The 23,678-nt window shown below is 37.2% G+C and overlaps 1 protein-coding gene and 1 long non-coding RNA gene across 3 annotated transcripts in view; one reads left to right on the forward strand and one right to left on the reverse strand.

Moving 5' to 3' along the window:
- The first annotated feature begins 2,964 nt into the window (after positions 1–2,964).
- Positions 2,965–23,678, forward strand: part of LOC109192029 (pectin acetylesterase 7-like) — a 54,139-nt gene continuing 33,425 nt past the window's right edge. Inside the window, exons 1-3 of the mRNA XM_019342655.1 lie at positions 2,965–3,045; positions 3,330–3,455; positions 3,545–3,590. Of these exons, the coding sequence (XP_019198200.1) occupies positions 3,004–3,045; positions 3,330–3,455; positions 3,545–3,590 (214 nt within the window). The 5' untranslated portion in view covers positions 2,965–3,003. The remainder of the gene's footprint in view (positions 3,046–3,329; positions 3,456–3,544; positions 3,591–23,678) is intronic.
- Positions 3,853–4,456, reverse strand: LOC109192031. Of its 2 annotated transcripts, XR_002056034.1 has the most exons (4): positions 4,434–4,456; positions 4,103–4,227; positions 3,955–4,018; positions 3,853–3,864 (listed from the first exon to the last, which is right to left on the reverse strand). It is a non-coding gene; the product is annotated as an uncharacterized LOC109192031 (long non-coding RNA). The 2 variants fall into 2 exon arrangements; XR_002056033.1 differs by lacking the exon at positions 3,853–3,864 and having other exon boundaries at positions 3,932–4,018.

Consider the following 23,678-nt stretch of genomic DNA (forward strand, 5'->3'; position numbering starts at 1 on the left):
ATATTATAACTAGTAGCGAGACAAGTGTACTACTTTATTTCTTTATATATTTACGTAACAGTCAACGTCCAATTGACAAGTATTAAATGTGCTCCAAGTAAATATAGGAGTGCTTAACATGGTAATATTTTTAATTGTTAGTTCAATTAACCTTTATATTTTTTGTTTGAGTACTACTAACTCTTTCTCAACCTGTTGAAGCACAAAGAGTCAATATAGTTCCTACTGAGGGGCGAACTAATAACATCCCCTTTAGGAGAATCACTTTATGCCACTTCACCACAAGGTCATTGACCGATTAACCTTTATATAGTTTAATGAAATCTATGAAAATTACACTAATAACATGTTCATGAAAAATAAAATTCTTGATAATATCAATTGTTTGACAAAGAGATATTACTAGTTGCAATTACTTTCTTCCTTAGCAAGTGGTGAATATATATCGCATTATAGACTCCATATAGCAAGTCTAATCCATACTTATACAATTAAATGAAACCTATTAATTACTATTATATCAACTAGTTTGATCATTTTTTAAAAAAAATCTAAGATTATGACATTAAAGAAATGTTTCATGTGATCTAAACTCAATAAACAATAACAAAAATATTAAACCGTGAAATGAAAAAAAAAAAGAGTTTGTTTGTGAGAATGATTAAATAAATATGTAAAAAACAAGTATTTAATTAAATGGAGTGAAGGCCTAACATGCAAAGTTCCTCATGGCAGAAAGCTTAGAGATGGGGTAAAAGATGCAAAAGTTTGAGGGTAGGACTTAACATATCATGATATAAAAAGATGGTCAAAATTAATAACACTATACATATATAGCGACAAGATCAAATAAGAACATAATCTAATCTCAACCACCTATTAGAATTCATCAATGGTCTTCTTGCAAATTCATGATTTGGATTTGTACACAAATTTTCACTTCTGCAGTAGTTTTCATATAAACCGTGTATATATATAGCATCAGGCCTGGATTTTGAGCAGTGCAAGCTGGGCTACCGCACATGGCTCCAAATTTTATAGGGGCCCCAAGTTTTAGAAGCCCAATATTTTTAGAAATAAAAACTAAAAGTTTTCAATTAAACTTAAAAGCTAGGCTTCATGAAGAAATGGTAGTAGCATTAATTGGAGGTCTAAAGTTCAAAACTTGTGCACACTATTGTTATTGTTATAATTATAATTTATTCCATAATATGTCTTTTGGCTTTTTCTTTGCACACAGTAACATTTTACCACAATATTATTACTAGTATTTTTACCAGTGCGTTGCACGGATTAGATTTGTTATGATCTTTAAGAATATTTTGATCAATATACAAATAAAAATTATAACAACGAATATTATATATTGCAATTGATGAAATGAGTTGTATCGATTATGTTTTTTGATGTTATCCTTGCTAGAATTAGAGCAAATAATTATCCAATTATCCGTGCAGTGTGCGTGCAATGCACGTGCGATGCACGGATAATTTTTTTTTTTATTTATTATATATTTATATAATAAAATTGTTACTATTTCTTTAATCCTTTCAAAATTTGTTAAATATTAATTCAAATACGTGTGAATACCTTAATTCCACCCACCCCCCTCCCCTCACTCCCCATCCCCATTACTCCATCATTTTATATATGGTTGCTGCAGCTGACAATATTATTTACCATAAGCTTTTCCTCTTCTGAGTGTGAAGAATTATTCACCCATCACTCCTTCAGCTTTAATTTCTTCACTCAGGTAAAAGAAATATATTGATAATTATTATACTCTTCCATTTCGTTAGTGGAATCTATGAAGTTAATCTTTGAGATATCAAGATTTTCTTGATTTTTTAATTTGTAGAATATAATGGAAAAGACGAAAAGTTTGGCTTGCTGGTTTTGTGTGCTTATCTGCCTCTTAACAAACACTTCAGTCTGTACTTATAGTCTTATAGCAAATGTTTCGATCACACGCGTTGAAAATGATAAAGGCGCCGGTATAGTAATTATATTTTTGTAGCCTAAATATAATTTCCATTTCTTTTATTAATTTTCAAAATTTCATAATAATTTGTTAAAGTTTACCTTTAAAATGTAGTCTGTCTCGATGCAAGCACTCCTTCCTATTATCACAGCATGGGAGAAGGGCTGGGTATAAACAATTGGATGATTTACCTACAGGTATGTATGTAATTGGTGCTTCAACTTTGATTTTTTTTTTGGTAGGGGCTTTAACTTTGATTTATATATATATATATATATATATATATATATATATATATATATGACTTATATCCAAAAGATGGAAGTAATGTTTTTAATTTATAATGGAATTATTGTGTAATTAATTTTTTATGATTTTTACTTTTATACAATATTGATAATCTATAATATTATTCTAAGGGTGGTGGGTGGTGTACAACGGTCAACGGTTGCCAAAAACGTTCTACATCTAAATACGGCTCTTCAAAAAATTTACCTACCCGTGTTCTTCTTGGGAACATTTTGAGGAAAAGCTCTGATACAAGTAAAGCTCTGATACAAAAAAAGCTCTGATACAAATCCTGGTATAATAAACTTACTTTCTTACCAATTAATTGATTGATTTGTGTTTGATATTTCTTTATTATTGCACTCATTTTCATTCTTAATTAATTTGTGATTTGTTTTTAAATTATGCATTATAGACTTCTGTAACTAGAACCGTGTTTATATTAATTATTGTGATGGATCTTCCTTCACTGGGGATGCTGACAGAATTGATCCAGTAAGTTTTTTAAATTTAATATTTACATTTATAATATATTATCAATTACCATGTTGATTAATTAAAAAAACTAACAACCAGTTTTTATCATATATTATATTGCATTGGTTTAGCTAATTCAAGGTAGATTTTTTAAATTTTTTATAATACATTTTATTGTTCTTCACTGTTTTAATTTTCAAAAACTCTTTCACGCTACTAATCTAATCTATAGAGGAGGAAGAATCTTTCCTGTGATAATGGAAGATTTGCTTAAAAAAGGGATGAAGAATGCCAAAAATGTATGTTCACACACTCCAATACTATTTTTTGTTTTTGTTTTTGTTTTGTTTGTTTGTTTGTTTTGTTTTTTTTTTTGTTTTTTTTGTTTTGTTTTGTTTTTTTTTTTGTTTTTTTTTTTGTTTTTTTTTTTTTTGCATGAATGTAGGGCTGTTTATTATCTATTTAAATTTCAAATTAAATAATCAATGATACATTCATAACTAAATTTTGTTAGTTATTTATTAAATTACCACCAACATAACATTATCATTGTTAAACTTGAACTTATCATTTTTATATATAGGCCATTCTTTCTGGAAGTTCTGCAGGGGGCATAGCTGCAATTTTGCATTGTGATCGGTTTCGATTACTTTTGCCATTCGACGCAAAAGATAAATGCTTTTCTGATTCTGCATATTTTGTGCACGAGTACGTGAGATTTAAATAATTCATCCAATAATGTATCTTGGAATAACTATAGTGCCTACAACTTTTAAAATTTTATAATCCTTCAACCGGAAATATTTGATGGGGGAGAAGAAATTTGAGAGTGCCTTTGAAGGATGTGATAATATTCATTGTCTATGTTTGTGTATATATATATTTGTAATAGACTAACCTGGACATGGTCAAAAGAAGACATGGAAATGGATACCGGATTTTAATGTGCGACAGAAGATATTGGGGAAAGAAGCACTATAAATTGAATAAGTAAAAAATTAATATTGGTAGACATAAAACATACACATCAAAACAAGGTATATATATGTGTGTGTATGTAAATGTTCTTACAAGACTTGGTTTGATTAAATTCTGCAAGATAAAGGTTGACTTGATCCCTGAAACAAAATTGAATTCAGATTCAAGTTCAACAATATTTTAACCCCGGGAGATGAAACTATTTAAAGTATACAAATTTGCTATATTACATGTAATGTAATCAATCCTTCAAAGAAACTCTCAAATTTCTTCTCCCCCATCAAATATTATTTCCTGTTGAAGGATTATAAAATTTTAAGTTGTAGGCACTATAGTTATTCAAAGATACATTATTGGATGAATTTAAATCTCACGTACTCGTGCACAAAATATGCAGAATCAGAAAAGCATTTAAGTTTTGCATCGAATGGCAAAAGTGATCGAAACCGATCACAATGCAAAATTGCAGTTATGCCTCCTGCAGAACTTCCAGAAAGAATGACCTATAACAATGATAAGTTCAAGTTTAACAATGATAGATAATGTTATGCTGGGGATAATTTAATAAATAACTAATAAAATTTTGTTATGAATGCATCATTGATTATTTAATTTGCAATTTAAATAGAAAATATACAGACATTCATTCATGCAAAAAAATAAAAAATAAAAAAAAAACAAAAAATTGTATTGGAGTGTGTGAACATACATTTTTGGCATTTTCCATCCTTTTTTAAGCAAATATTCCATTATCATAGTAAAGATCCTTCCTCCTCTATAGGTTAGATTAGTAGCCTGAAAGATTTTTGAAAATTAAAACAGTGAGGAACACTAAAATGTATTATAAAAAAAAAATAAAAAATCTACTTTGAATTAGCTAAACCAATGCTATATAGAATATAATAAAAACTGGTTGTCTGTTTTTTTTAATTAACATGGTAATTGATAATATATTATGAATTTTAAATGTTAAATTTAAAAAACTTACTGGATCAACTCTATCAACATCCTATCACAATAATTAATATAAACTCGGTTCCAGTTACAGAAGTCTATAATGCAGAATTTAAAAACAAATCACGAGTTAATTAAGAATGAAAATGAGTGCAATAATAAAGAAATATCAAACACAAATCAATCAATTAATTGGTAGGAAAGTAAGTTTATTATACCAGGATTTGTATCAGAACTTTTCCTCAAAATGTTGCCAAGAAGAACACTCGTAGGTAAATTGTTTGAAGAGCCGTATTTGCTCGTAGAACGTGTTTGGCAATCATTGACCGTTGTACACCACCCACCACCCTTAGAATAATGTTAAAATGTTGTAAATTATCAATATTGTATAAAAATAAAAACCATAAAAAAATTAATTACACAATAATTCCCATTATAAACTAAAACATTCTTTCCATCTTTTGGATATAAGTCATATAATATATATATGTAAAATCAAAGTTGAAGCACCAATTACATATATACATGTATGTAAATCACCCCATTATTTATACCGGAAGGAGGGCTTGCATCGAAACAGATTACATTTTAAAGGTAAACTTTAACAAATTATTATTATGAAATTATGGAAATTAATAAAAGAAATATATATATATATATATATATATATATATATATATATATATATATATATATATATATATATATATATATATATATATATATATATATATATATATATATATATATATATATATATATAGGCTACAAAAATATAATTACTATACGAGCGCCTTTATCATTTTCAACGCGTGTGATCGATACATTTGCTGTAAGACTATAAGTACAGGCTGAAGTGTTTGTTAAGAGGCAGATGAGCACACAAAACCAGCAAGCCAAACTTTTTGTTTCTTCCATTATATTCTACAAATTAAAAAGTTAGAAGAATAATTATCTTATATATTTGGGGGGAGGGGGGAATTTTTCTGTAGTCGCCGTGGAATCAAGAAAATCTTGATATCTCAAAGATTAACTTCATGGATTCAACTAGCGAAACGGAAGAATATAAAAATTATCAATATATTTCTTTTACCTGAGTGAAGAAATTAAAACTGAAGGAGTGATGGGTAATTGGGTGAATAATTCTTCAGACACTCAGAAAAGGAAAAGCTGATGGTAAATAATATTGTCAGGATGCAGCAACAATGACTCTGTTTGACAGAGCTTATTTAGGAACTTATACCTTATTTTAAGCTCCTAATAAGCTATAAGCTCTGTTTGGTAATGTCCCAAAATAAGCTCCTAGCTTAAAATAAAAGCTTATTTTGAAACGCTACCTTAGATAGCGTTTCAAAATAAGCTCCTAGCTTCCTAACTTTTTTTTTTTTTTTTTCTATCTTTATCCTTATTATTTTAAAGAAATGACATAATTTACCCTTCCCAATTTAAAACCTTTTTCTCTTCTCCTTTATCCGCAACTTTCATCATAAATATTATTATTATTATTATTATTATTATTATTATTATTATTATTATTATTATTATTATTATTATTATTATTGTTGTTGTTGTTGTTGTTGTTGTTGTTGTTGTTATTATTATTATTATTATTATTATTATTATTATTATTATTATTATTATTATTATTATTATTATTATTATGAGATTTGCAACAATATTGCTACTTCATTATGAGATGCTAGATCATGGTTATGTTAATAGTTTTATTTCAAAATGTTAATTTTTTTTAATGACAAAATGTTAAATTTTAATATGTAAACAAACTAATTTAAATTTTATGAAGATGTCTTTTTTAGTCTTTTTACATTTATCAGCTTATCAAAAAGCTATTTTTACCAAACACTATCAACCATAACAGCTAGCTTAATAGCTCTTCAGTTTTCAGCTCCGAGCTTATGTTAGGAACATTGTATTAGGATTTTGATGATACCAATGTAATGTAGAAAGTAGACCCCTACTGTTAGCTTTTTCGATCGCCACTTTCGTCTTAGACGAGAGTTGCCATAACTCTCATGTAATTCGTGTTAAGCTAGACAAATACACGAAAATGAGTTATGTTTAGTTGATAGGGTCTACAAGACGAAAGAAGACACGAGACAAGATGTTCAGCAACAAGAATTAATGAGGAGTTGTCAACTACCTCGAAAGGACAGATTTATTAAAGACGATTCTTTCCAAGTATTCTTTCTCATCAACAACGAGAAGAATGTTTCATCTGTCTGATTTGACAACTTCCCAGGAAAATAAGGATCTCATGGGGACACGATTACCAAGGAGCATTAAATGAAGAGGTACTATCTCCTGGAGCTAAAAGACAAAACCCTAATGCCTCCCATACCTTCAACGGCTACATGGTACAACCTCATTAATGGAGCATTTAATGCATGAAGCTCCGCGGTCCTTATCCAATGGTTAAAAGGTTCGAAAATTTCATCTCCCTCCAACGGATGAATTTTCATCACCTATATAAACCCACCTTCATCAACTAAGAAGGTGCTGGTTCTTTTCACTCATCTCATTTACTTGCAAAAGCTCTTGAACGCTCTCAAATCTCTAAAAGCTCTTGTGAACCAGTGTTGAGGTGTTAAGTGACTTGAAGAAGGTTATTGATCATTTACTTACACCTTAAAGAAGTCTTGCCATTTGTACGAAGCAATTATCTCTCACAGTCAAGACTTCATCACGTTGGAGAAATCAAGAAATCATTTTTTACCAACCTCAACTCTGAAGAAGAAGTTGATAGAGGCGGAGTAAACTCGAGGAGTGGAAAAACCTACGAAGGCTGTATCAAGGAGGTCTTTGTGTAATTGTACTAAAGAGTGATAGTGCAATCCTTCCATCAGTTGTGGAAGAAGAGTGGAGTAGGCAACGATTAGCCGAACCACTATAAAATCTCTTGTCTTGTCTATCTCTTTACTTACGCATTTTCTTTCTGCATTTCATATCATCGTCATTATCTCCTTTACCGAAAGGATTCCTCATATCGTAAACTCGTGCAAAGCAAATAATCAAATCTGAAATATCCGTTGCGCTGAAACACCGAAAGGTGGTTTTGGGGTAAAACACGAAAAGAGTCTATTCACCCCCCCCCCCCCCTCCTAGACTCTCACTACACTCTATCGGGACCAACAAGTGGTATCAGAGCCAAATACCTTGAACGGTAAAGGCTTTGTTTTTACTGCCTGGTAGATCCTCTATCAAAACTCTGAAAAACTGCATATTTTTCAGCTCTGCACGAATTTTTGAAAAATGTAAAAAGATCATGCTAATCGCTCTAAGCAGCTTGTTTTTAGTCTTGCTAAATTTGATGACTGGAAGGTAAGAATGCAGGCACTTCTCTGCTCCATACATGACGAAATGTGGGACGTCATAACAACTGGACCAATTACAGTTATGATGGCAAATTCACAAGCTGCAGCTCAAGGAGCTGGTGCTGAGCAAATGATACCGAAGCCTAAAGATTCGTATACCTCGGAAGAAAGGACAAGAGCAAACCTGGACAACGTAGCAAGAAACATCCTCTACAACTCTCTTGATGACTCCTTGTTCCCAAGAGTCCGAAAGTGCAAGAATGACATGGAGATATGGAATGTCTTGATGGAACTAGGAGAAAGGGGATGAGCAGGAGAAAGACAACAAGCTGACCGTAGTCATGAAGAAGTTTGAAGATTTCAAGATGCTTCCAAATGAGACAATCATGGACATGGAGCTGAGGTTCACAAGACTCATGGGAGATCTGACTGATCTCGGGAAGGAATTGACCGAGAAAGAAAGGAATCTAAAAATTCTTCGCGGCCTGCCAAAATCTTGGGAAATGAAGGTCATTGCAATGAGGGACAATCGAGACATGAAAACAACGAGCACGGCCAAGATCTTTAGTGATCTCAAAGCATATGAGTTCGAACATGAACCAAAGGATGCCGAAGAATCAGAAACAAGAAATGTCGCTCTAATGGCCAACCAATCAGCATCAACATCCAACAGGTCGAAACTAACTCCTGTGATTTTTTATCTGATGAACAATATGCACTCTTTGTCAGGAAAATGAAAAGGTTTATGAGGAAGAACAACTTTCAAGACTCTCATCGTTCGGGACACTGAAAGCAACACGAAAATTCTCCTCAAACCTCAAAAGCAGAAACCACAGACTCGCAACTGTTGTGTTACAATTGTCGTAAACCAGGACATTTTAAGGCCAATTGTCCTCATCCAATAGTGAGCAAGCATCAAGATAGCAACACTTCCAAAAGCCCATCCAAGGAGACTGGAGATAGATACACAAGAAATGACAAGCCAGAATCTTCAGGCTCCCGAAACGAGAGAAGAAGAAAGGCAATGGTGGTGAACGAAACCTCTGACACAGTTGTCAATGAAAGTAGCTCTTCAAGCTCGAGTTCAGACGATGAAAGCTCTGAAGAAGAAAAATGACTCCTATGCCTTTTCAGTCAGGAATCAGAAGATCTATGCCTTATGGCTGACGAAGATGAGGAAAAACAAGTCATATGGTATGTTGATAGTGGATGCTCAAGACATATGACTGGTGATAAAACAATGATGAGCAACTTCATAGAAGTAGATGGTCCTAAAGTCATTTTTGGAGGAGAAAACAGTGGCAACACTCGTGGAAAAGGGGACATTATCAAAAAGGGAATAACAATACAAGATGTGTCTTATGTTGAAGGACTGAAATTCAACCTTCTAAGCACGAGTCAATTCTGTGACAAAGGATATAAAGTTGAATTCTCCAAGGACGAGTGTAAAATCGTTAACACGAAGGATGGCAAGATAGCCTTAACTGGTCAACGAAAGAAGAACATGTACGTAATATCTTTAATTTCCTCTAACGCTAATGTTTGTCTTGTAGCCAAAAGCAATGCAGATCTTAATCAAGAATGGCACAATAAACTTAGCCATCTAAATCTAAAGACAATCAGCAAGCTCGCCAAAAGAAATTTCGTGAGAGGATTACCCGAAGCATCATACACGAAAGATAAAATATGTGAGGCATGTCAAAAGGGAAAACAATTCAAGTCATCCTTTAAGTCAAAAGATGTGGAGGCAAATTCCCGATCTCTAAGCCTTCTACATATGGATCTCTTCGGACCAGTTGATCCATCAAGCTTAAGTGGAAGAAAGTATACTCTCGTTGTAGTAGATGACTACACGACATATACTTGGGTAATTTTCTTAAAGAAGAAGAATGAGACAGAAACAGCTCTTCCAAATCTCTTAAGACAACTTCAAACCGAAAAGGAGGTCAAAATCATACGGATAAGATCAGACCAGGGAACTGAATTTGTTAATAAAGTCATAAAAGAGTTCTGTGCCCAAAATGGAATCTTTCATCAACTCTCGGCAGCACGAACCCCTCAGCAAAACGGAGTAGCCGAAAGGAGAAATAGAACCTTGAAAGAAGCTGCACGTACGATGATCTCGTTTTCAGGCCTACCAAAGAGATTTTGGGCCGAAGCTATAAATACGGCATGCTACACACAAAACAGATCCCTGATCAACAAATCTCACAACAAGACACCATATGAGCTATGGAAAGGTAAAATACCTAGTATTGGTTATTTTCATGTCTTTGGTTGCAGGTGCTTCATACATAACAATGGCAAGAATCATTTAAAGGCCATTGATGAAAGAGCCGATGAAGGACTATTCATGGGATATTCCTCAGTAAGCAAAGCATTTAGAGTTCTAAATAAACGAACAATGGTAATTGAGGAATCCATCCATGTTAAATTTGATGAACAATCTGAGAAGAATCCATCCAACATCAAAACATCAAACAATTCAAGTCAAAATGTTGATGAAGAGATTTCAGACAAAGAAGATATACTATCATCATACACGAAGTATCAGCTGAAGATGTCTGAACCCGAAACTACAACCCAAGAAAAGGTCATAACTCAACAAACTGAACCTGCCAGTACCACAACATCTGAACCAATGATCTATATTGATTTACCATACATTCCTGAAATGGATGTTCAAAATCAACAAGTCGTATTTGAACCTGATCTTAGGTGGTTAAGAGATCATCCACCTGATCAAGTGATTGGGAATGTCCAAGAAGGTGTACGAACAAGAGCCTCCTTATACGAAAACATGATGGCATGCTTCTTATCTCAAATGGAACCAAAATCCATAGAAGAAGCCCTAAGTGACCCCGACTGGGTAATAGCCATGCAAGAAGAGCTTCATCAGTTTGAACGTAATGATGTATGGGAACTTGTATCAAGACCAACTCATCAGAACGTCATTGGAACTAAATGGGTCTTCAGAAACAAAAATGAGTGAAGATGGGCTCATTGTTAGGAACAAAGCTCGTCTTGTTGCTAAGGGGTACTGCCAAGAAGAAGGAATTGATTTTGATGAAACCTTCGCCCCCGTAGCAAGATTAGAGGCCATACGAATATTTCTGGCTTTTGCAACTCATAAAAACTTCAAAGTCTATCAAATGGATGTCAAGAGTGCTTTCTTAAATGGACTTCTTGAAGAAGAGGTATATGTTGAGCAACCACCTGGCTTTGCAATCAATAATGAGCATGAAAAGGTCTACCATCTCAAAAAGGCTCTTTATGGGCTAAAACAAGCTCCACGAGCTTGGTATGATACACTCTCACATTTCCTCATAAACTGTGGATTTATGAAAGGAGCCGTGGACAAAACACTCTTTCGTATCAAAGACAATGATCACATTCTTCTTGTACAAATTTATGTTGATGACATTATTTTTGGGAGCACGAACCCGGCTTTATGTGAAAAGTTCTCAACACTCATGCAAGGCAAGTTTGAAATGAGTATGATGGGAGAACTCAACTACTTTCTGGGATTGCAAGTAAAGCAATGCTCAAATGGAATCTTCATAAGTCAAGCCAAATACACTAAGGATCTAATTCGAAAATTTGGCATTGATGGGAAAACATATGTTAAAATTCCTATGAACACATCTCTTAGACTGGATATTGACAATGAAGGAAAAGATGTGGATCAGAAAAACTTTCGTGGCATAATTGGATCTCTCCTATACCTGACAGCAAGCAGACCTGATATTTCGTTTGCTGTTGGTGTATGTGCAAGATTTCAGGCAAAACCGAAAGAAAGCCACTTAAGTGCAACCAAAAAGATCTTGAGATACCTTAAAGGGACGCAAAGCGTTGGTCTTTGGTACCCGAAAGAAGGGTCTTTCGATCTCGTTGGCTATTCAGATGCCGACTTTGCAGGATGCCGAATCGATAGAAAAAGCACCTCAGGAACCTGCCAGTTCCTAGGGGGAAGACTTATGTCATGGTTTAGCAAGAAACAACATTCTATTGCCACTAGTACCGCTGAGGCCGAATACATAGCAACTGGAAGCTGTTGTGCTCAAATTTTATGGATGTCACATCAATTGAAAGATTATGGTATTAATGCACGAGAAGTGAGCATTAAATGTGATAACACCAGTGCAATTGCCATCACACATAATCCCGTTCTTCACTCACGAACTAAGCATATTGATATCAAATATCATTTTATTCGTGATCATGTCGAGAGGAAAGACATATCTCTTGAGTATGTTAATACTGATGATCAACTTGCAGATATACTCACAAAACCATTAAGTGAAGCAAGATTCTCCTCTCTAAGGCATGAAATCGGAATGATTGAAATGACATAAAGCCAAGAGAATCAAATCTGCAAAGATTCTCACTCTCGATATTCAAAAGATTTGATCCATTCTTACACGCAAAGATCTGTATAAATGAGGTACACGACGTGGTCAAGTTTTCATATCTAAAAAAAATTCTAGTGTGTGTCTTTGCATGTGCAGATATGAGTACAGGAAGCGAAATCCTCAATGATCCACTTGTAACCGAGCAAGAGTTTAATCAATTTCTTGAACATTCTCAACACATACAAAGTCTTCTCCATGACACAACGGAAAATGAGTCAAGAGAGTCATTTCACTCTGTTGGCAATCCTATAGGGTATGTCAAGGAAGATAGTGTGCTGGAACGAAGTGGTAGTTTTGACTACTCACCCTCAAGCATTCCTCCTAAGATGGCATCTCCTCTCAAATCCACCGCAAGCAGCAAGAAAAAGAAGGCCTAAATAACTTTGTTAGGCCATGGTGATAAGTTGTGATGTTATCATGATTGCGCCATTCTAATATATGACTCTATCTTTTAATATCTTTTCAATATCGTGACCAACACAAAATATGGTGTCAGTATCTAAAAGATTTTATTAAGATTCACACGATAACATTTTGCCTATATAAATTGATTTCTCTCCTCACAAGTGTCACTCACACTCAGCCCCCAGTAAAAAAGAAAAGCTTGCAGGTATGGATAAGGGTAAAGAGAAAATGGATGAAGCAGAAATTTGAGCTATCCATCATCTTCAAGAAGCAGGCAAATTGACTAGTGCTACAATAACAAGGATTGTAGAAGATGGTGCCAAGGTCCACGTAACATTCACCATGCCAAACTCGGCATCTCCAAAAGATGAAGCCGAAAGAAGGGCCATTCGTCTAAAACATAACCTCCAGGAAGCAAGTCTGCCAAACGCTACGATTATCAAGCTGGAAGAGGATGGTGAAAGGGTCAATGTGACATACTCCATGCCCAATATGGCAAGCCTTAACGAAAGAGAAACTCTGGACAAAGTTGTCAACGATTCTCTGGCAAAGAAGGCATATCACTTGGAGCAAGCCAAACGGCTTGCCAACGAAAGGATAATGATGCTGAAGAATGCTAACAAGCACTCACCTAACTTTCGTTGGAACCCTATCCCTGAAGTTCTTCAACAAAGTGATCAATCCTACGAGGACTTCACCTTGGTTCACTCTCAGTCATCTAACAACCCGAACATGCCTACCCTCACACTTGAGGAACTAGACGAATATTCCAACAGGGTCAATCTGGATGATGTGACTGATGAGTTAACCCGCCTGGAACTTCACGTGCCCTATCGCTTTATTTAAATATTGCTTGTCTTATCTGTCTGGTTTGGAGTGTCTCTGCAAGATTCTCTTCAATGAAAGTTTTCAATTATTGTTGTTTTTGTTAATTATTCTCCTAACCTTGATTCTGTTATGTCAGATTACCTCCTTTCGAATCAAAAATGGAATTTGCCTTAGAATATTATCTCATTAATATCAATGGAGTCATCAGTGTAATAATATTTGACTCTCCAAGAACCATGAATTTTTCCTTGGAAAAAGCGCTTCATCATGAAAGGCTATAAAAGGAGCACATTGGTTACGCTCAAGTTACATTCATCTCTTCTAAAATGGCTCATAAAGTCTCAATCACCAAAAAGGTGTCAAGAAAGACCCGAGGTTATGCAGACGAGGATGAACAAGGCACTCACATTCCTGGAAATCACTCCATCAATCCTCTAAACAATTCATCCGATTCTGAAATTGAGGACCTAGATGAAGATGCAAGATCTTTCGATCCTAATGAGGAACCCCCCCTAATCGTTAAAAAGGGATTCTTGACATTGGAAGCATGGAACAATACTGCTATGGATAGAGATCTCAGGGAGTTTTATCGACATTATGACTGCAAATCTGCATTTGTGGGATATGTGGAAGGAGATTCTGATAAAGAAATAAGCCTTGATGGTGGATCAAAACGCCCAAAAGTCTCTACATCAAAGAAAAATTCTAAGGTCACCAAGGGCGAAACCAGTAACGCGAAGAAAGGAAAGGGAATGAAATGAAATTTTTCGTGTTCTGTGCTTAAAAATTGTTCTCTAGCTACTCATTTCTGTTCACCTATGTTTCGTGTTCTACATTTGAATTAATGAAGGATTTTCTATCGTAATCTCTGACTACCTGTCATTCACACATCTTGAAATCATATCTCTGACTCTGAAATCATGAGACTCTTGAAAATGTCCATTCAAAGTCTTCCACATCATTAATGGTCGGTTGAAGAAATACATGGTCATTGATTACATCATTGAATGCTGAGAGCCGTTTCACGACGTTATCTTCTCACAATCTACCTATAAAAGGGGACTATGGCTTGCGTTTCTCTACCATTCTCATCCTCACAAATGGCTCCTAAAAAGCCCTTCACAAGAGGAGATTCCAACAAGCTCCGTCAACTTGCTAGGCAAATACGACAGGAGCAAGGAGATTTATATCCAGGTAACAGTCTCCAAGCACTATTGGAAATCTCGTCCGACACTGAAGAATCATCTCTGTATGATGATATGGCTGGGTTCATTGTTGAAGAACCCCAGGAAGAAATCTATCCCACAGGAACTGATCCTCCACAGGTAACCTCTGAGGATCCCAGCAAGTTCTACGATCCGGACTACATGGCCTATCTGAAGCAGGAGAACGAAAAAGAGGCAAAGGCTAAGGGGGAAGAACCTGAATCATCTCCGGGTTCCAACTTTCCTCGTACCAGAAAATGGTACAAGCGTATGTGGGGTGATCTGAAAAAGGCAACCGCTGAGCCATCCAAGGACAAGAGAATCGGGAGAAAGAAACACTAATCCTTAGGATTATGTACCTTATCGTTGTATCGTAATCTCTCGGTTTTATGAATAAAAGTCTCTTGGTGCTTATTATCTTCTATCTCTTAAAAGAAGTGAACGAAACTTTACTTGTCTCGTTTCTCATCTGTTCAATATCCCGAATCAGGGACAAACTTCTTGGAAATGAATATATTCTCTAAGGCGTGCCTTGGTCAAGTCATTCGGACACATCTTTTGAGATGTCCAACTCGCTATTTAATGGACCTTCTCATTTACCAATGGACTCATTCTTCATAAACTCATGGATAAAGGGAAGGAAATGGCCCTCACATCAGAGAGCTTATCTGTGTCCAAAAAAATGTCTCACCATGATCTCGGAAACTCAGTTGAGAAAGGTTCACCTTCTGGGAAGGAACCAGACATCTCAGAATTCTACTCCCTTGTTCAACTAACACCACTTCTGAAACACGAAGAAAGATATCGTGCTTTGTACGCTGGGGCTAAAGCCAAAGTCTTGGCAGAACTGGATGACATGGAAAGACGAGGTCTCTCTAGAGAAACAATGGGGGCAGATCACGAAACACTCACTGCTGAAGTATTTGCTCATGAGATCCGAAAGAAGGAGTATTTTGAGCATGCACGAAAGAAGAATGGTAGCATTGAGTGAAGGCTAGCTTGCCTACTGATGCACGAGAGATTGTAATCGTTATTATTACGTTTGTTCTGTGTAATAAATCTCTCGGAAAAACACCCTTGTTATTGTAAAAAAGGATTTGTTTGACTTTATTTGTCTTACAAGTCTTATGTTGTGCCAATCTTATCTATCTTCGAGGTTGGAATCTTGCCTAAGACGCTTCATCTTTAACTTCTAATCCAAACCGTTTAGATGAATCATAATGGGGATCATGTGGCCGAGAAAAATGGTCCACTATCCCACTCTGCCTGACACAGGACGTGACGTGCATTTAATGCACCCATAGGCACTCGAGTGTTTTTCTCTCACCTCATTAAATGATGGAATGATCAAATTTGATCTGCACACGATCTTATCATTCCCCCACTATGATCAGTTACCATATGGAGAAGAGGAACCGGTAGCTCTTTTGAAATTCAAATAATCCATCTCTAAATGGGTTACCCATAACCGGTTACCCGGAGTCAGATAAAACCCTACTTAAACCCTCTTCTCAATATACCTTACCTTTTTCACTCAACCCCCACACTCATCCATCATACCTCTCTCTCTCTCAATCCTTCACAATGGCGGAACTCTCACAAGCTTCACCTACTGAAAAAGAACCAGAAACACCATCAACCCTGGAAATTCCAAGCTTTCCAACTGAAGACTTGAGGTTCATTGAATCCAGAGTACCTTTTATTGTCGGTGGTAGCATGTGGGATGCACATGGATTTCTTGAATACATTTTGGATAGAATATTTGGCAAAAACATCATTCGACTCCTCACTGAAACAGGGCTGTATCAATTCATCACACATCTTTACACCATTTGGCACCCTATTGATGTTACGCAGTTCTACATAAACGCAACCATCTCTTCCAATTCTCTGACCATCACCTCCAGGGTTCACAATCATGAAGTGATCCTCACCTCGGAAGACATTCGAACCACATACGGTTTTCCACAGAGAGATGACTCTTACATGTCCAATCTTACCCACTATTGTCACGATCCAGAAGACTTTTATGTCTCTATCAAGAACAATCAAGGTCCGGCGAAGACAGAAATCTCATGGTCGTTAAAGAAGAAGTGGTTTCGACTAAATTATGAGTTCACAGTTGATATCTTCAACAAAGTTGTTGATCACAAAACTTCAGGAACTGATGATGTAACAAAGGAAAAATTAAAAATGCTGCATGCCTTTCTGAATGAAATCAAGGTAGATTGGTCAAAGATCATCTTCAACAATCTTGTCCACACCATCACCTACAACAGAAAGAGTCCTGGTGACGTCGCCAAGAAACTAGGGTATGGATTTATGGTCAGCCATCTTCTTGTCACCAAAGGAATTTTAATGCGCCCAGGAATCCGGCCAGGACCGAAAGCATGTCACATGAAACTGAAACCATCGGGTTATGACAAGCAGAAGGCTTTGGAGTTAGGTATTCCTATTGAGCTGGTTAAAACCAAGAGGAAGTCAAGAACTCCTAGGGTTTCAGAGGATGATCAACCTAAGCCTAAACGACAAAAGCGAGAAAAGCACTCCTCTCAGATTAAGGCAAAGAAGACAGATGTTGTTCTACCTCTTCCAATTTCTCCAAAATCTCCTCAAGAGAAGAAAGATCCTACTCCACCTACTCCACCACCAGAAACAATCATTGTAAAAGATTCATCCAACGAAGACAATCTGACTCTTTCAAGACTCGGCAAAAAGGGTCACTTTCGGTCTCCTGTCGAGCCAAAGCTTTCCCCAAAGAAACATACTACACCGAAAGAAGTCGACACAAGAGAAGCACCTCCACAGGGGGAAGAGGTCAGGAAAGAAGCACCTCTCCATGGGGAATATCAACCGAAAGTTGCCTCACCAGAAAAACTCTCCGATCCTCAAGTACCAGAAGTTGATTATATCTCCTCTCCAGTTCCCCATCCACAATAACCTACTTTGGCAGAGCAACACCTTGAAGGGTTGACACAAGAACCTGCTAATGTAGAAATGGAGGCCAGTTGCTTAAATCTTCCACAAGAACCTGGTTCACCAGACACGACGAAAGAAGCAACTGCTGCAATGATTGATGTTTCGTCTCATCTACAAGAACCTACTAATGCAGAGCAGGTAATTCTGACACAAGAACCTGGATTGGTAGACGAGACAGCTGTGATGCCAGAAGCAACTCTAACCATTCCGAAAGAACCAACCCCAGCTCCCAAAGCACCGACACCAGATCAAGTACTCCGAGCATCTATTGAAAGTGATTATCAACGAGTTCTGCAGTGGCAAAAGTGGCGCACAGCCCCATTAAGCACATTTGTTGAAACCTTTGAAGCTATGCAAGACGAAGAACAGTTTGCACTGAAGTGGATTGGTACAGATGATGTCTACAAAGCACTTCGTCTTGAAGAAATAAGACGAGTATTCTCCTACAAGATGACCAATCGCACTCTAGGAAAAGACAAAGCTCCAATCTGCATTGAACTTAACAAACCACCATTGGATCCAGCTTTGGAAGAAGAAATGAAGCAACTTCGGTATGCCATGCTGCTATCAAAGATCAAAACCACTTTAGAAAAGGAACACCAGAATGATCCAAATTGCAATGTCAGTGGCACGAAAGATGAGCATGGCCGAGAAATTGAAGAAGACGATAGTGACATGAATGAGGAAGATGAAAATGATGATGACGATGATGTCGAAGATGCAGATGATGAACATGATGACGATGATGATGACAATGACAACGATGATAATTTGGGTAATGCAGGTGTCCAAGAAGCCGATCCCGAAGACAGTGATCCAATATTGATCGGTCCTGATTATGATACCTTTCCTCAAAGATCTCCTCTAAGACAATTACCCTCTGACAGTGATGACCCGAAAGAAGCTTCACACCAAAATCAATAGGTTTCAAGTGAACATCCCGAAGATTTGTCTCGTGCGATTGTACCACATATTCCACTTGTGAATGAGACTCCTATCAAACGAGAAGCAGCAATTGAGGAAAAATTGGAAGCCTCACATATTCTCCTTAGCTCGACAAGTGGTGGAAAAAGGGACGCACCACATCCAGATGAACAAATGGACACATCGCCAACCAACATTAAAGAAGATTCACCTCCTGAGTCCCCACGGACTATCATGAACCACATGCGAGAAACTGTTCATACAGCCGAGAACATTCATTTGCAATATTTGGTTCTTCGAGAAAAGGACTCAAAAGTGTTGGATGACCTATGCAAGAAGGTAGATCACCTAATGGCTGCCCAATCTAAACCTCGGTCTCCACCTCCAGAACAACCTCAACCGCCTCAACAAACTCAGTCAGATCCCAAGTTCCTTGAGCGAATTGCCAAGACTCTTCATGAGCTTAATACCTCTGTTAACAAAGTCGCTCGACAGCAACACGAACTCAAGCACTCTCATTTCGGTCTCAAGGAGCGTGTTGATTTGGCATGTCTGAAGATAGATACTGCACAAGATAACTCTTACCAACTAGGAGAATATGCTCTTCAGATTCTTGGATATGCCCAAGACATCTTGGCTGCGGTAAATAAGCTTTCCGTTATTCCTCCTACCACCTGTGCCGCTGATGCCAAAAAGGGGGAAAAGGACAATAATGACGACAAGGACAAGGATGATGATCATCCGAGAGATAACACGAAAGAACAGTCTCCAAGGGGAACTCCAAAAGCTCGGCATTCACCTTCTCGGACACCAAGAGACTCTGGCCGAAGAAACACAAATCCGTCTCATCCACCTTCCAGGTCTCGTGGTCACCACTCCTCAAAACCAAGATACCATTGTCGATATCAATCCAAATCACTCAAGCCTCGGCAATCTTTTGGCTCTGAAGCCAAATACATCTTCACAGGTCTATCCAAGAGAGAACAGACGAAACTAAGACAGAGATGCATGAAGAACAACAAAATAACTATGGATGGCATAGGAAACTTTGTGGATTTTGTACCCTATGAAGAAGGAAGTGGTAAAGGTTTGGAGGGTTGCAATGTCCCTATCTGGCTCAAGACAAAGGACAATCATACAAGGCAAAATCACATAAGCACTCAAAACGAAAGGATCAAAAGAGAAAACAGAGAACTATGGAAGAAACATGATGAAGAAGTCAAAAGAAGAGAGGATGAAGCAAAAGAAAGAGAAAGGATAAAGAAGTTGATTGAAGATCTCTCAAATGTGACAAAAGACTCTCCACAAGGTGTCATGCACAATGCAGCTTTCAAAGTGCACACTGAGTCTGGAAAAATTTATCAAGAAGGAATGAACTCGTTTGAACTGATCTCGTGGTGGAAAGCTGGAATAATCGAAGGAAGAAACATTCGTGAAGCATACAACTACACAGGGTTGAACATCAAAGGAAAACATGAAGATCTTGTCAAGACAAATCCTATAAAGATCTTCAGACTAAGGATCAATGAGGAAATCGACTTCACAAGGATGCTCAAACAACAAAAGGAAAGGGATGACCGTGAACAAGAGGAAGCTGAAAAACAGAAATCTAATCTTTTGGAAATGTAAGATACTCTTTCGTTCTGATTTCTTTATAAAGTTGTTTTTGTAATTTACATCATCTTAATATGAAACTCTCATTGTCACACATCTCGTGTCACTTGTCTGAGTTATTTGTCCTTGTCTTGTTTATTAATGCTTTAATCCTAGAAAAGACTTGTACACTCTCAAGTAATGGTTGCCTTATAATAGAAAAACTCCTTATGGAACTTTTATCAGCCTTACAAGAAGATTATAGGTTTTGGCATCATCAAAAAGGGGGAAATTGTTAGAAACATTGTATTAGGATTTTGATGATACCAATGTAATGTAGAAAGTAGACCCCTAACTGTTAGCTTTTTCGATCGCCACTTTCGTCTTAGACGAGAGTTGCCATAACTCTCATGTAATTCGTGTTAAGCTAGACAAACACACGAAAATGAGTTATGTTTAGTTGATAGGGTCTACAAGACGAAAGAAGACACGAGACAAGATGTTCAGCAACAAGAATTAATGAGGAGTTGTCAACTACCTCGAAAGGACAGATTTATTAAAGACGATTCTTTCCAAGTATTCTTTCTCCTCAACAACGAGAAGAATGTTTCATCTGTTTGATTTGACAACTTCCCAGGAAAATAAGGATCTCATGGGGACACGATTACCAAGGAGCATTAAATGAAGAGGTATTATCTCCTGGAGCTAAAAGACAAAACCCTAATGCCTCCCATACCTTCAACGGCTACATGGTACAACCTCATTAATGGAGCATTTAATGCATGAAGCTCCCCGGTCCTTATCCAATGGTTAAAAGGTTCGAAAATTTCATCTCCCTCCAACGGATGAATTTTCATCACCTATATAAACCCACCTTCATCAACTAAGAAGGTGTTGGTTCTTTTCACTCGACTCATTTACTTGCAAAAGCTCTTGAATGCTCTCAAATCTCTAAAAGCTCTTGTGAACCAGTGTTGAGGTGTTAAGTGACTTGAAGAAGGTTATTGATCATTTACTTACACCTTAAAGAAGTCTTGCCATTTGTACGAAGCAATTATCTTTCACAGTCAAGACTTCATCACGTTAGAGAAATCAAGAAATCATTTTCTACCAACCTCAACTCTGAAGAAGAAGTTGATAGAGGCGGAGTAAACTCGAGGAGTTGAAAAACCTACGAAGGATGTCCGGCTTAGTGATCAAGGAGGTCTTTGTGTAATTGTACTAAAGAGTGATAGTGCAATCCTTCCATCAGTTGTGGAAGAAGAGTGGAGTAGGCAACGATTAGTCGAACCACTATAAAATCTTTTGTCTCGTCTATCTCTTTACTTACGCATTTTCTTTCTGCATTTCATATCATCATCATTATCTCCTTTACCGAAAGGTTTCCTCATATCGTAAACTCGTGCAAAGCAAATAATCAAATCTGAAATATCCGCTGCGCTGAAACACCGAAAGGTGGTTTTGGGGTAAAACATGAAAAGAGTCTATTCACCCCCCCCCCCCTTTAGACTCTCACTACACTCTATCGGGACCAACAACTTATATCTTTTCAGCTTTCAGCTCCTTTTCAGCTTTCAGCTCCTAGCTTATAGCTTTTCAGCTAGGTTTGCCAAATAGAGCCCATATATAATATGAAGGAGGCATGGGGATGGGGAGTGGGTGGTGTTAAGGTAGTTGTGGAAATAAATGTGTTTCCACTCACCTATGTCCTTAATGAAAATTAATTTGAAAATGACCAACATGAACAAATAGGAATGTGAATAAAAATTTTAAAAATACAAACTAAAATCTGTAAAACAAATAGGCCTGTTATTTCAATATATATGTCCTCTTGGTAAAGCTCACCTTTGTGACCTTAGTTGTACGATTAAGCTAATATACAATGCAAACTAAAATTAGTCAAGGATAATAGTCAAGGATAATTGTTATATATATATATATATATATATATATAATTAAGTTCTCGTGCGGTTGTGCGGTTAATATGAGCCATTGATCTTGCTTAAATCAACGTCTAGGATTACCAAAAAAATTTTTTTAAAAAATGCAGTGGCAGTTTGGTAATTTTTGCATCTAGGTCAAATTTAAGGTGAGTAGTTTTTGTGATTAAGGTGCGTGAGTTTTGTACGTAAGGTGTGTGAGTCTTGCGCTTAAGGTGCGTGAGTATTGTGCTTAAGGTGTGTGTGTTGTGTACTTAATGTGAGTAGTTGTTAAAACTTAAGGTGCATGAGTTTTGTGTTTAAGGTGCGTGGGCTTTGTGCTTAAGGCGCGTGAGTTTTGTGCTCAATGTCCGTGAGTTTGTGCTTAATGTGAGTAGTTGTTGAAACATAAGGTGCGTGAGTTTCCTTCTTAAGGTGCGTTGTTTTCATCCTTAAGGTGCATGATTTGTATGTTTAAGGTGCGTCAGTTGTGTGAAACTTAAAAGTGAACCATTTTTAAAACCTTAGGTGCGTGGTTTGTGGTCCTAGAATTAGTCTTATATTTCTAGTCTATTAGTCAGGAGTGTTTAGTGGTGAGATTAGATATACTCACGTGTAATTGTTTTCTGTTGGAATTGAATGAATTATCTTTCTAATCTGGTATCAGCCTAATCGATCCTACTGATCGCTTCCCTTTCGCAAACAAACCTCTTTTCCCGTTCCAATTTGTTTCCGACGACGATGTCTTCCTGATTCTCTGATAGGCCTTCCTCCGCCGGTGGTGCACCACCCTCATCCGGCAACAACCCCCTCAACGGCGCACACCACTTCATCTCAATGAAGTTGACGAGCAGAAACTTCCTCTTCTAGAGAACACAGCTTCTCCCGTTCCTTCGCGGCCAGGATCTCCTCGGGTACGTAGATGGCTCCACCCCGTGCCCGCCGCCGATTGTCGCTGCCACGCCGTCAGGAGAATCTGGCTCCGATGCTTCCTCCTCTGATCCGGTTCCCAATCCGGCGTACAAAATATGGGTTCAACAGGATCAATCGATCCTTTCCCTCCTCATCTCGACAATGTCTGACGAGGTTCTCCATCTCGCTGTAGGCCGGAACACCGCTGCGGAGGTGTGGCGTTCCATCTGTTCGGCTCTCGGTTTGAACACCCAAGCCCGGTGTCTCAGTCTTCTCAATCAGTTTCAGACCATGCGGCAAGGAAACTCTTCCCCGACGGAATTTCTCGGGCGTGCGGAGCTTCTTGTCGAGGCTCTTGCGCAGGCCGGTCAACCGCTACCTCTTGGTGAACAGAACTTATATGTTCTGCGAGGCATCCGTCCGGAATACCGGAGCTATGCGGCGTCGCTCACGGCAACCACACCGCTCACATTACCGCAGATGGCGGATCA

The sequence above is a fragment of the Ipomoea nil genome, unplaced genomic scaffold (genome assembly GCF_001879475.1).
Source record: "Ipomoea nil cultivar Tokyo-kokei standard unplaced genomic scaffold, Asagao_1.1 scaffold1735, whole genome shotgun sequence".
Taxonomy (NCBI): Eukaryota; Viridiplantae; Streptophyta; class Magnoliopsida; order Solanales; family Convolvulaceae; genus Ipomoea; species Ipomoea nil.